Source organism: Coregonus clupeaformis, chromosome 40, assembly GCF_020615455.1.
Source record: "Coregonus clupeaformis isolate EN_2021a chromosome 40, ASM2061545v1, whole genome shotgun sequence".
NCBI lineage: Eukaryota > Metazoa > Chordata > Actinopteri > Salmoniformes > Salmonidae > Coregonus > Coregonus clupeaformis.
In genome coordinates, this window is record NC_059231.1 from 26,183,748 (window position 1) to 26,196,374 (window position 12,627).

General features: G+C 44.5%; 1 protein-coding gene across 1 annotated transcript in view; it reads left to right on the top strand.

The window, feature by feature from the left end:
• Positions 1 to 12,627, top strand: part of LOC121572506 (target of Nesh-SH3-like) — a 50,715-nt gene that overhangs the window by 28,165 nt on the left and 9,923 nt on the right. Inside the window, exons 13-14 of the mRNA XM_045212034.1 lie at positions 8,949 to 9,023; positions 9,546 to 9,659. Of these exons, the coding sequence (XP_045067969.1) occupies positions 8,949 to 9,023; positions 9,546 to 9,659 (189 nt within the window). The remainder of the gene's footprint in view (positions 1 to 8,948; positions 9,024 to 9,545; positions 9,660 to 12,627) is intronic.

Sequence of the window (12,627 nt, forward strand, 5' to 3'; positions counted from 1 at the left end):
GAACAATGTTTTTTCATTGTCTCGCCAGAGAGGAGTCTGACAGAAACCAAGACTCACAACACTTTAATGCTGTTAACGCTCACACTTCAAAACAGTGTGTGTGCACGTGCGTAGGAGTATGTGTGCCACTGCTGTTGTAAATCAGTGCAGCGGTGAGGTGTTTGGCACCCAAAGAGCCCAGTGTGTGTTTTGTGGGGTGTTGTTGTGAGTAATCTGGTTCTCCCATTACCAGCTATAGGGTTCAGGATGGTAAACAGAGCTTCCTGATGACATCACGTCCACGTTCCCATAACTCTGATCCCCATCAGACAATGTTGAACGTTTTTATTTTTCTTTACTGCATTTAAGGAGCCACAAGGTTTTTCACACAAAATGTACATTTGCTTTGGCTGAAAGCGGCACGCTCTGTGTCTCTCCAGGACTTGCCCACCCTTGGCTTCAAATTCTACTTAACCTTGTCTGGTCTCTGTTGCCTCACTGAGGTGTGGAGCTCCCTGATTTATCCCTGACAGAGTGGCAGGCATGCTGGGGTCAGATCCGGCTGTTCCAGGGGGTCGACACAAGCCAAGTTAATATTTATGAATTCGTTGAGGGGGGGTTGACATAGGCCAAGGGTAATATTAATGAATGGGTCTAGTCCTGACAAGGAGGGTTTAGGAACATCAGAAACCCTAGAGGAGAACATGACCACTAATTATGACATGACATGGGATCTCCCGAAGTCTCTGTCTGGAAAGGGCCTGAAAGGCAGAGAAGGAGACATGTAAGCTGGGTGGTCGCAGCCATTAATATTTAGTGAATAGAATGAACCAGGATCGCAAGTACCCAAACAATTGCCCCTATCAGTCTCAGATAGTGTCTACCACACCAAGTCTACGGTATGTCCAGTCAGTGCATTTATTCAATAAGACCTGCGCTAGGTTTGCCAAGCCTCTCAGTTTGGCCCAGAGTAAAGCTATTCAGGGAGAATTGTATATTTCCTGAACGAGATTGCAAATAGTAGATCCCAATTCAGTTTGAGTTGTCTGAGTGGCCTGTTCTGAGTTTGATACTCCAGTGTCTAATATTAGTCCACAGCCTGCTAAGGCTCCAACAGACTTTAAAGGAAAAGCATTGAGAGTGAGTCTGAGCTGGCATCCGCCTCATGCCCTGGGTTGTGTTTAGTTTGATCCTATCCTTTTTGGAACAGGAACAATATAGTGATTGTGAAGAATTTGGCCTGGCTGGACAAGATGATTCATTGGGAACAGGTTTCTTGTTTTTCATGTAAAAGATGAGCACAGTCTTGCTAAACTTTTTTTTTAGAATCCTATATGGTTTTGTAGTTTTTTTTTTCTTTCTGATTGCTGTTCTTGTGTTTTGTGTGAAAGCTGGTTCTACACAGCAAATTGGCCAGTGTTACCTAGTGCAGAATTTTCAGTGTAGCATTTCTAGTGTTGATTCAGGAGTGAAATTAACACTCAGTGGTGTAAAATAACCCCAGTGTTGGTGTTAATAACCAGTGTTGAATGTGAGAGTGTGATTGTGTCAGTTTTACTCTGTGGAAAGTAAAACGTTCCCATCAAAACCACGGCCATCATTATTATATTTCCCAGAATGCTCTACTGCAACAAAAAAATGTAAGGATTCTTTTTAATATCTGTGTTTTTGCATGTACATTGATTGCTTGATTAATCTTATGCTACACAAAGATAAATAACATACATTTTTCTAAACTAATCAAATCAGTTAGTTAGATTTATTGCACCCATTACTAAAATGGTTGTTCCAGTTTAAATGGTTTAGGTAGTCTCCTTTATTTATGTTCCTAACCCTGACAGTCATTCTGAATGCAGGTTGCAGGTGAATAAAAATTCCAACTGTTGGATGTCTTAACCCTGGCTGGATTCCAGCATAATGTGCCTTGCAGGCTTGATGTGGCCTGTAAACCAGGAGGTTCCTAACACCACTGTGTTAGGGTAAAACCTGGCCATCAAAGTAAGGCGTTAAGATATATGTAATGTATTGTCATAAACAGTTAAATTTTAATGGTATAATTTGCCTATAGTAGAACTTCACAGGACTGAAAATGAATGAATTATTTGTCACTAACAAATACAGTCATGGGTGGTAACTACAATTCACTTGAAAAGTCATGGCAGACTGGGAAATTATATTGGAGGAGTGGCTTAGTGGGGGCATTGCTTTAAAGTCATTATTTTTGGCCACCTGTGAGTGGAAATATTGTACCAGTTTAAGTGGTCTATGGTTCTGTTAATTCAAGTTTGAGCATGTCTGCTGCCAGTTTGGAAGTCTTTATAAACACTTACAGTTGAAGTCGGAAGTGTACATACACCTTAGCCAAATAAATTTAAACTCAGTTTTTCACAATTCCTGACATTTAATCCTAGTAAAAATTCAGTTTCTTAGGTCAGTTAGGATCACCACTTTATTTTAAGAATGTGAAATGTCCGAATAATGGTAGTGATAATTATTTATTTCAGCTTTTATTTCTTTCATCACATTCCCAGTGGGTCAGAAGTATTTGGTAGCATTGCCTTTAAATTGTTTAACTTGGGTCAAACGTTTCTGTTAGCCTTCCACAAGGTTTTCACAATAAGTTGGGTGAATTTTGGCCCATTCCTCCTGACAGAGCTGGTGTAACTGAGTCAGGTTTGTAGGCCTCCTTGCTCACACACACTTTTTCAGTTCTGCCCACAAATGTTCTATAGGATTGAGGTCAAGGCTTTGTGAAGGCCACTCCAATACCTTGACTTTGTTGTCCTTAAGCCATTTTGCCACAACTTTGGAAGTATGCTTGGGGTCATTGTCCATTTGGAAGACCCATTTGTGACCAATCTTTAACTTCCTGACTGATGTCTTGATGTTGCTTCAATATATCCACATAATTTTCCTTCCTCATGATGCCATCTATTTTGTGAAGTGCACCAGTCCCTCCTGCAGCAAAGCACCCCCACAGCATGATGCTGCCACCCCCGTGCTTCACGGTTGGGATGGTGTTCTTCGGCTTGCAAGCTATCCCCTTTTTCCTCCAAACATAACAATGGTCATTATGGCCAAACAGTTCTATTTTTGTTTCATCAGACCAGAGGACATTTCTCAAAAAAGTATGATCTTTGTCCCCATGTGCAGTTGCAAAACGTAGTCTGGCTTTTTTATGGTGGTTTTGGAGCAGTGGCTTCTTCCTTGCTGAGCGGCCTTTCAGATTATGTCGATATGGGACTCGTTTTACTGTGGATATAGATACTTTTGTATCTGTTTCCTCCAGCATCTTCACAAGGTCCTTTGCTGTTGTTCTGGGATTGATTTGCACTTTTCGCTCCAAAGTACGTTCATCTCTATGAGACAGAACGCGTCTCCTTCCTGAGCGGTATGACGGCTGCGTGGTCCCATGGTGTTTATACTTGCGTACTATTGTTTGTACAGATGAATGTGGTACCTTCAGGCGTTTGGATATTGCTCCCAAGGATGAACCAGACTTGTGGAGGTCTAAAATTTTTGTTCTGAGGTCTTGGCTGATTTCTTTTGATTTTCCCATGATTTCAAGCAAAGAGGCACTGAGTTTGAAGGTAGGCCTTGAAATACATCCACAGATACACCTCCAATTGACTCAAATGATGTCAATTAGCCTATCAGAAGCTTCTAAAGCCATGACATCATTTTCTGGAATTTTCCAAGCTGTTTAAAGACACAGTCAACGTAGTGTATGTAAACTTCTGACCCACTGGAATTGTGATACAGTGAATTATAAGTGAAATAATCTGTCTGTAAACAATTGTTGAAAAATGACTTGTGTCATGCACAAAGTAGATGTCCTAACCGACTTGCCAAAACTATAGTTTGTTAACAAGAAATTTGTGGAGTGGTTGAGAAACAAGTTTTAATGACTCCAACCTAAGTGTTTGTAAACTTCCGACTTACATTTACATTGACATTTTAGTCATTTAGCAGACGCTCTTATCCAGAGCGACTTACAGGAGCAATTAGGGTTAAGTGCCTTGCTCAAGGGCACATTAACGTCATTTAGCAGACGCTCTTAGCCAGAGCGACTCACAAATTGGTGCGTTCACCCTATAGCCAGTGGGATAACCACTTTACAATTGGGGGGTAGAAGGATTCCTTTATGGTGGGGTTTCAAATGTCTCCGGAAGGTGGTGAGTGACTCCGCTGTCCTGGCGTCGTGAGGGAGCTTGTTCCACCATTGGGGTGCCAGGGCAGCGAACAGTTTTGACTGGGCTGAGCGGGAACTATGCTTCCGCAGAGGAAGGGAGCCAGCAGGCCAGAGGTGGATGAGCGCAATGCCCTCGATTGGGTGTAGGGACTGATCAGAGCCTGAAGGTACAGAGGTGCCGTTCCCCTCACTGCTCCATAGGCAAGCACCATGGTCTTGTAGCGGATGCGAAGCTTCAACTGGAAGCCAGTGGAGTGTGCGGAGGAGGGGGGTGACGTGAGAGAACTTGGGAAGGTTGAACACCAGACGGGCTGCGGCATTCTGGATGAGTTGTAGGGGTTTAATGGCACAGGCAGGGAGGCCAGCCAACAGCGAGTTGCAGTAGTCCAGACGGGAGATGACAAGTGCCTGGATTAGGACCTGTGCCGCTTCCTGTGTAAGGCAGGGTCGTACTCTCCGAATGTTGTAGAGCATGAACCTGCAGGAGCGGGTCACCGCCTTGATGTTGGCGGAGAACGACAGGGTGTTGTCCAGGGTCACGCCTAGGCTCTTCGCACTCTGGGAGGAGGACACAGCGGAGTTGTCAACCGTGATGGCGAGATCATGGAACGGGCAGTCCTTCCCGGGAGGAAGAGCAGCTCCGTCTTGCCAGGGTTCAGCTTGAGGTGGTGATCCGTCATCCATACTGATATGTCTGCCAGACATGCAGAGATGCGATTCGCCACCTGGTTATCAGAAGGGGGAAAGGAGAAGATTAGTTGTGTATCGTCAGCGTAGCAATGATAGGAGAGACCATGTGAGGATATGACAGAGCCAAGTGACTTGGTGTATAGGGAGAAAAGGAGAGGGCCTAGAACTGAGCCTTGGGGGACACCAGTGGTGAGAGCATGTGGTGCGGAGACAGCTTCTCGCCACGCCACTTGGTAGGAGCGACCGGTCAGGTAGGACGCAATCCAGGAGTGAGCCGCGCCGGAGATGCCCAGCTCGGAGAGGGTGGAGAGGAGGATCTGATGGTTCACAGTGTCAAAGGCAGCAGACAGGTCTAGAAGGACAAGAGCAGAGGAGAGAGAGAGTTAGCTTTAGCAGTGCGGAGAGTCTCCGTGACACAGAGAAGAGCAGTCTCAGTTGAATGACCAGTCCTGAAACCTGATTGGTTTGGATCAAGAAGGTCATTCTGAGAGAGATAGCAAGAGAGTTGGCTAAAGACGGCACGCTCAATAGTTTTGGAAAGAAAAGAAAGAAGGGATACTGGTCTGTAGTTGTTGACATCAGTGGGGTCGAGTGTTGGTTTTTTGAGAAGGGGAGCAACTCTCGCTCTCTTGAAGACGGAAGGGACATGGCCAGCGGTCAAGGATGAGTTGATCAGCGAGGTGAGGTAGGGGAGAAGGTCACCGGAGATGGTCTGGAGAAGGGAGGAGGGGATGGGGTCAAGCGGGCAGGTTGTTGGGCGGCCTGCAGTCACAAGTCGCAGGATTTTATCTGGAGAGAGAGGGGAGAAAGAAGTCAAAGCATAGGGTAGGGCAGTGTGAGCAGGACCAGCAGTGTCATTAGACTTAACAAACGAGGATCGGATGTCGTCAACCTTCTTTTCAAAGTGGTTGACGAAGTCATCCACAGAGAGAGAGGAGGGGGGAGGATTCAGGAGGGAGGAAAATGTGGCAAAGAGCTTCCTAGGGTTAGAGGCAGATGCTTGGAATTTAGAGTGGTAGAAGGTGGCCTTAGCAGCAGAAACAGATGAAGAAAATGTAGAGAGGAGGGAGTGAAAAGATGCCAGGTCGGCAGGGAGTTTAGTTTTCTTCCATTTCCGCTCCGCTGCCCGGAGCTCTGTTCTGTGAGCTCGCAGTGAGTCATCAAGCCACGGAGCTGGAGGGGAGGACCGAGCCGGCCGGGAGGATAGGGGACACAGAGAGTCAAAGGATGCAGAAAGGGAGGAGAGGAGGGTTGAGGAGGCAGAATCAGGAGATTGGAGGGAGAAGGATTGAGCAGAGGGAAGAGATGATAGGATGGAAGAGGAGAGAGTAGTGGGAGAGAGAGAGCGAAGGTTGCGGCGGCGCATTACCATCTGTGTAGGGGCAGAGTGAGTAGTGTGGGAGGAGAGCGAGAGAGAAAAGGAAACAAAGTAGTGGTCGGAGACATGGAGGGGAGTTGCAGTGAGATTAGTAGAGGAGCAGCATCTAGTGAAGATGAGGTCAAGCGTATTGCCTGCCTTGTGAGTAGGGGGACGGTGAGAGGGTGAGGTCAAAAGAGGAGAGGAGTGGAAAGAAGGAGGCAGAGAGAAATGAGTCAAATGTGGACATAGGGAGGTTGAAATCCCCCAAAACTGTGAGGGGTGAGCCATCCTCAGGAAAGGAACTTATCAAGGCGTCAAGCTCATTGATGAACTCTCCAAGGGAACCTGGAGGGCGATAGATGACAAGGATATTAAGCTTAAATGGGCTAGTGACTGTGACAGCATGGAATTCAAATGAGGAGATAGACAGATGGGTTAGGGGGAAAAATTGAGAATGTCCACTTGGGAGAGATGAGGATTCCTGTACCACCACCCCTCTGACCAGATGCTCTCGGGGTATGCGAGAACACATGGTCAGACGAGGAGAGAGCAGTAGGAGTAGCAGTGTTTTCAGTGGTGATCCATGTTTCCGTCAGCGCCAGGAAGTCGAGGGACTGGAGGTTGGCATAGGCTGGGATGAAGTCAGCTTTGTTGGCAGCAGAACGGCAGTTCCAGAGGCTGCCTGCGACCTGGAACTCCAGGTGAGGGGTGCGTGCAGGGACCACCAGGTTAGAGAGGCAGCAGCCGCGCGGTGTGGTGCGTTTGTGTAGCCTGTGCAGAGAGGAGAGAACAGGGATAGGCAGAGGCATAGTTGACAGGCTGTAGCAAATGGCTACAAAAATGCAGAGGAGATCGGAATGAAATGAGCTAAGCATCTGGGAGAGGAGAGAGCAGGGCCTCCCTCACCAAAAACTTCTACCTCAGAAACTAAAATTGTTTCACTGAACCACCCGGAACAAAAACTCTCCCAACTTCCACCTTTAGAAATCAGAATTGTTGTGAACCACAGCGGTTCAATGTTTAAAGGAATAGACTCAACCCACTTTATTCAGCTAGCTAACTATGACACCATAGCTAACTAGCATGCTAGCATCCAATAACACACAGTTTAACACACAGTTTAGCACCAACACTTGGTCACAACAAACCACCAATAGTGTGTTAACTAGCTAACTAGCATGCTAGCATTTAGTAACACACAGTTTAGCACAAACACTTGGTCACAACAAACCACCAATAGTGTGATAACACACTAAACAGATCATTCGTGTCTGTGTCAAGTTCCTTTCATGACGCAGCAATGATTCAACGTTGGCTAGCTAGGACAAGTATATTGTATTTAGCTACTACAGTACAGTTAGCTGGTCGTGTTGGGTAGCTAGCATTGGCCACTGTGTTGACTTTGTTTGAAGAACGGCTAGCTAGCTAGATTCGTGCTACACCCGGCACACAATGGCTACTGTGTTGACTCTGACTCTGTTCGAAAAACGGCTAGTTAGCTCGCCGTGCTACAGCCGGCACGGCAAGACACTGCCAACCTGCAGTAACTACCCACAACAACCCACGATACCTAGCTGTGACGCCGTAGCTAACTAGCAAGCTAGCATCCATTAACACACAATTTAGCACCAATACTTGGTTACAACAAACTGCCAAGAGTGTGTTAGCACACTAAACCTGCAGTAACTACCCACAACAACCCACGATACCTAGCTATGACGCCGTAGCTAACTAGCAAGCTAGCATCCATTAACACACAATTTAGCACCAATACTTGGTACAACAAACTGCCAAGAGTGTGTTAGCACACTAAACAGATAATTCATGTCCGTGTCTAGTTCCTTTCATAACGCATAACGCAGCAAAAATTAAACGTTGGGTAGCAGCACATTAACATTGGAAACAGCTCTCCACCGTTGCTAATCGTTACCAGTAGCTACCCGCTAGCTAGCTAGCCTCGTGCTTCGATACTAACCTACAATTACCTACGGAAACCTACAATAACAACAATACTAACCTATGATAAATACAATACCTAACTACAACTAACTACCTACCTACGATCTAATACATGGTTAAGCTTTACTCAACACCATATGAGAAGCTTACCTCCTGCTTACCTCCAGCTAGAGAAAAACACAACCTCTCCCGACAGCAGCACTGTTGAAACACCTTCAACTGTACATAAGAATATATGGCAATAAAGACTTAGTGTATAGTCCTTAACCTAACACTGAGTGACCTTGTCAAGAGATACAGACCTTTGGTGCAAACTATATGCACTTCCTAGTTAATTTAACACTCAAAAGTGTGGAGCCGTATATAGACACTGTCCCAGTGTTAAATGTGACTGTCAGTGTATAACACTGGATAATTTGCTGTGTAGTAGGGTTATGGTGGAAGGTTATTGAGAGTTGACATGGTTGGTGTTAGTCACATAGACTATGTAGTAGGAATTCCCAAGATACTTGCCTGTTTTAATGGCATTGCTCCTCGGATGTGGTCACAGTTAACACCCTCCTCCACCCCATCTTCTCTCCAGTGGTTTCAGTTGACACTGCGGCTTCTCTCTTCTATATCCCTCTTTTCCTTTTCTGAGAAAAGTTAAAAGTGTTCCCCTGTTTTTTCAAAAGCACAACATCCATCCTCAGTTATGAGATAGGGCTCACTCCAGCAGCCTCCTTTGCTGTTGCAGTTCCTAACCCTACCATGGCCTCTATTTCCCAGGCTCCCCTGCAGTTCTGCGACCCTCCCTTCCTGTCAACAAGAGGCCCAACCTGGTGGGGAAATCAGGGGACAAGGGTGAGGGCAACACTGACCATTGTTTTGACTACTGAATACTTTGACTTCTGTTAAAGCAACACTACCAAAATGTTGCGCCAACTTCTTAATTTTGCTGTCACCTTGATGATTCTATTTTAACAACCTTCCTTCCCTCAGTTAAGTTTTATTTAGATTCTAAATTACCTTGCACTTCTCTGAAGAATACACACACAGCTCAAAACGCAACACCTGTGTGTGTGTCTGTCTGTGTGTGTGTGTCTGTGTGTGTGTGTGTGTGTGTGTGTGTGTGTGTGTGTGTGTGTGTGTGTGTGTGTGTGTGAGTGAGTACGTGTAAGTGTGTGTGCAGTATGTTTGTGTTGTTCTGACGGACTTCTCTTACGAAACACCAACACAATGACGCAACACACATTTTTCATATCTTCTCCCACAGCAGGAAAACCACTCAGAGATTCACCTGGCTGGGTGATGGCTGCAGGAGATGACCACAACGGTATTTGTAGTTTACATGACTGAGCTGTGTTCTGTCCCCTCTGTCCTCAGATAAGCCCATGGACCTGAAGCAGGGAGACAAAGTGTCCATCTTGAATCCCTTCCCTCTAGTCACAGCTAAGCCTGCCAAACAAAAGACCACAACCCTCGCCACTGCCTTGAATGGTAAGATTCAGTGATGAGTGTACTTTTGTTTATAATAATATATTTGTGCATTCATGTGTGTGACCATGTGCAGTTGAAGTCGGAAGTTTACATACACTTAGGTTGGAGTCATTAAAACTAGTTTCTCAACCACTCCACAAATTTCTTGTTAACAAACTATAGTTTTGGCAAGTCGGTTAGGACATCTACTTTGTGCACGACACAAGTCATTTTTCCAACAATTGTTTACAGACAGATTATTTCACTTATAATTCACTGTATCACAATTCCAGTGGGTCAGAAGTTTACATACACTAAGTTGACTGTGCCTTTAAACAGCTTGGAAAATTCCAGAAAATGATGTCATGGCTTTAGAAGCTTCTGATAGGCTAATTGACATCATTTGAGTCAATTGGAGGTGTACCTGTGGATGTATTTCAAGGCCTACCTTCAAATTCAGTGCCTCTTTGCTTGACAACATGGGACAATCAAAAGAAATCAGCCAAGACCTCAGAACAAAAATTGTAGACCTCCACAAGTCTGGTTCATCCTTGGGAGCAATTTCCAAATGCCTGAAGGTACCACGTTCATCTGTACAAACAATAGTACGCAAGTATAAACACCATGGGACCACGCAGCCGTCATACCGCTCAGGAAGGAGATGCGTTCTGTCTCCTAGAGATGAACGTACTTTGGTGCGAAAAGTGCAAATCAATCCCAGAACAACAGCAAAGGACCTTGTACATACAGTTGAAGTCGGAGGTTTACATACACATTAGCCAAATACATTTAAACTCAGTTTTTCACAATTCCTGACATTTAATCCTAGTAAAAATTCCCTGTGTTAGGTCAGTTAGGAACACCACTTTATTTTAAGAATGTGAAATGTCAGAATAATAGTAGAGATTATTATTTATTTCAGCTTTTATTTCTTTCATCACATTCCCAGTGGGTCAGAAGTTTACATACGCTCAATTAGTATTTGGTAGCATTGCCTATAAATTGTTTAACTTGGGTCAAACATTTCGGGTAGCCTTCCACAAGCTTCCCACAATAAGTTGGGTGAATTTTGGCCCATTCCTCCTGACAGAGCTGGTTGTAAGTCAGGTTTGTAGGCCTCCTTGCTCGCACACGCTTTTTCAGTTCTGCCCACACATTTTCTATAGGATTGAGGTCAGGGCTTTGTGATGGCCACTCCAATGCCTTGACTTTGTTGTCCTTAAGCCATCTTGCCACAACTTAGTATGCTTGGGGTCATTGTCCATTTGGAAGACCCATTTGCGACCAAGCTTTAACTTCCTGACTGATGTCTTGAGATGTTGCTTCAATATATCCACAATTTTCCTTCCTCATGATGCCATCTATTTTGTGAAGTGCACCAGTCCCTCCTGCAGCAAAGCACCCCCACAGCATGATTTTGCCACCCCCGTGCTTCATGGTTGGAATGGTGTTCTTCAGCTTGCAAGCCTACACCTTTTTCCTCCAAACATAACGATGGTCATTATGGCCAAGCAGTTCTATTTTTGTTTTATCAGACCAGAGGACATTTCTCCAAAAAGTATGATCTTTGTCCCCATGTGCAGTTGCAAACCGTAGTCTGGCTTTTTTATGGCGGTTTTGGAGCAGTGGCTTCTTCCTTGCTGAGCGGCCTTTCAGGTTATGTCGATATAGGACTCGTTTTACTGTGGATATAGATATTTTTGTACCTGTTTCCTCCAGCATCTTCACAAGGTCCTTTGCTGTTGTTCTGGGATTGATTTGCACGTTTCGCACCAAAGTACGTTCATCTCTAGGAGACAGAACGCGTCTCCTTCCTGAGCTGTATGACGGCTGCGTGGTCCCATGGAGTTTATACTTGCGTACTATTGTTTGTACAGATTAACGTGGTACCTTCAGGCGTTTGGATATTGCTCCCAAGGATGAACCAGACTTGTGGAGGTCTACAATTTTTGTTCTGAGGTCTTGGCTGATTTCTTTTCATTTTCCCATGATGTCAAGCAAAGAGGCACTGAGTTTGAAGGTAGGCCTTGAAATACAACCACAGGTACACCTCCAATTGACTCAAATTATGTAAATTAGCCTACCAGAAGCTTCTAAAGCCATGACATCATTTTCTGGAATTTTCCAAGCTGTTTAAAGACACAGTCAACGTAGTGTATGTAAACTTCTGACCCACTGGAATTGTGATACAGTGAATTATAAGTGAAATAATCTGTCTGTAAACAATTGTTGGAAAAATTACTTGTGTCGTGCACAAAGTAGATGTCCTATCCGACTTTCCAAAACTATAGTTTGTTAACAAGATATTTGTGGAGTGGTTGAGAAACAAGTTTTAATGACTCCAACCTAAGTGTATGTAAACTTCCGACTTCAACTGTATGTATGTGTGTGTGTATGTATGTGTGTGTGTGTGTGTTTGTTTGAATCATGCTACATCTGAGATTAATAGTTAATGTGAGAGGTGATCTGAGTTCAGTGATACAGTGGGGGAAAAAAGTATTTAGTCAGCCACCAATTGTGCAAGTTCTCCCACTTAAAAAGATGAGAGAGGCCTGTAATTTTCATCATAGGTACACGTCAACTATGACAGACAAATTGAGGAAAAAAAATCCAGAAAATCACATTGTAGGATATTTAATGAATTAATTTGCAAATTATGGTGGAAAATAAGTATTTGGTCACCTACAAACAAGCAAGATTTCTGGCTCTCACAGACCTGTAACTTCTTCTTTAAGAGGCTCCTCTGTCCTCCACTCGTTACCTGTATTAATGGCACCTGTTTGAACTTGTTATCAGTATAAAAGACACCTGTCCACAACCTCAAACAGTCACACTCCAAACTCCACTATGGCCAAGACCAAAGAGCTGTCAAAGGACACCAGAAACAAAATTGTAGACCTGCACCAGGCTGGGAAGACTGAATCTGTAATAGGTAAGCAGCTTGGTTTGAAAAAATCAACTGTGGGAGTAATTATTAGGAAATGGAAGA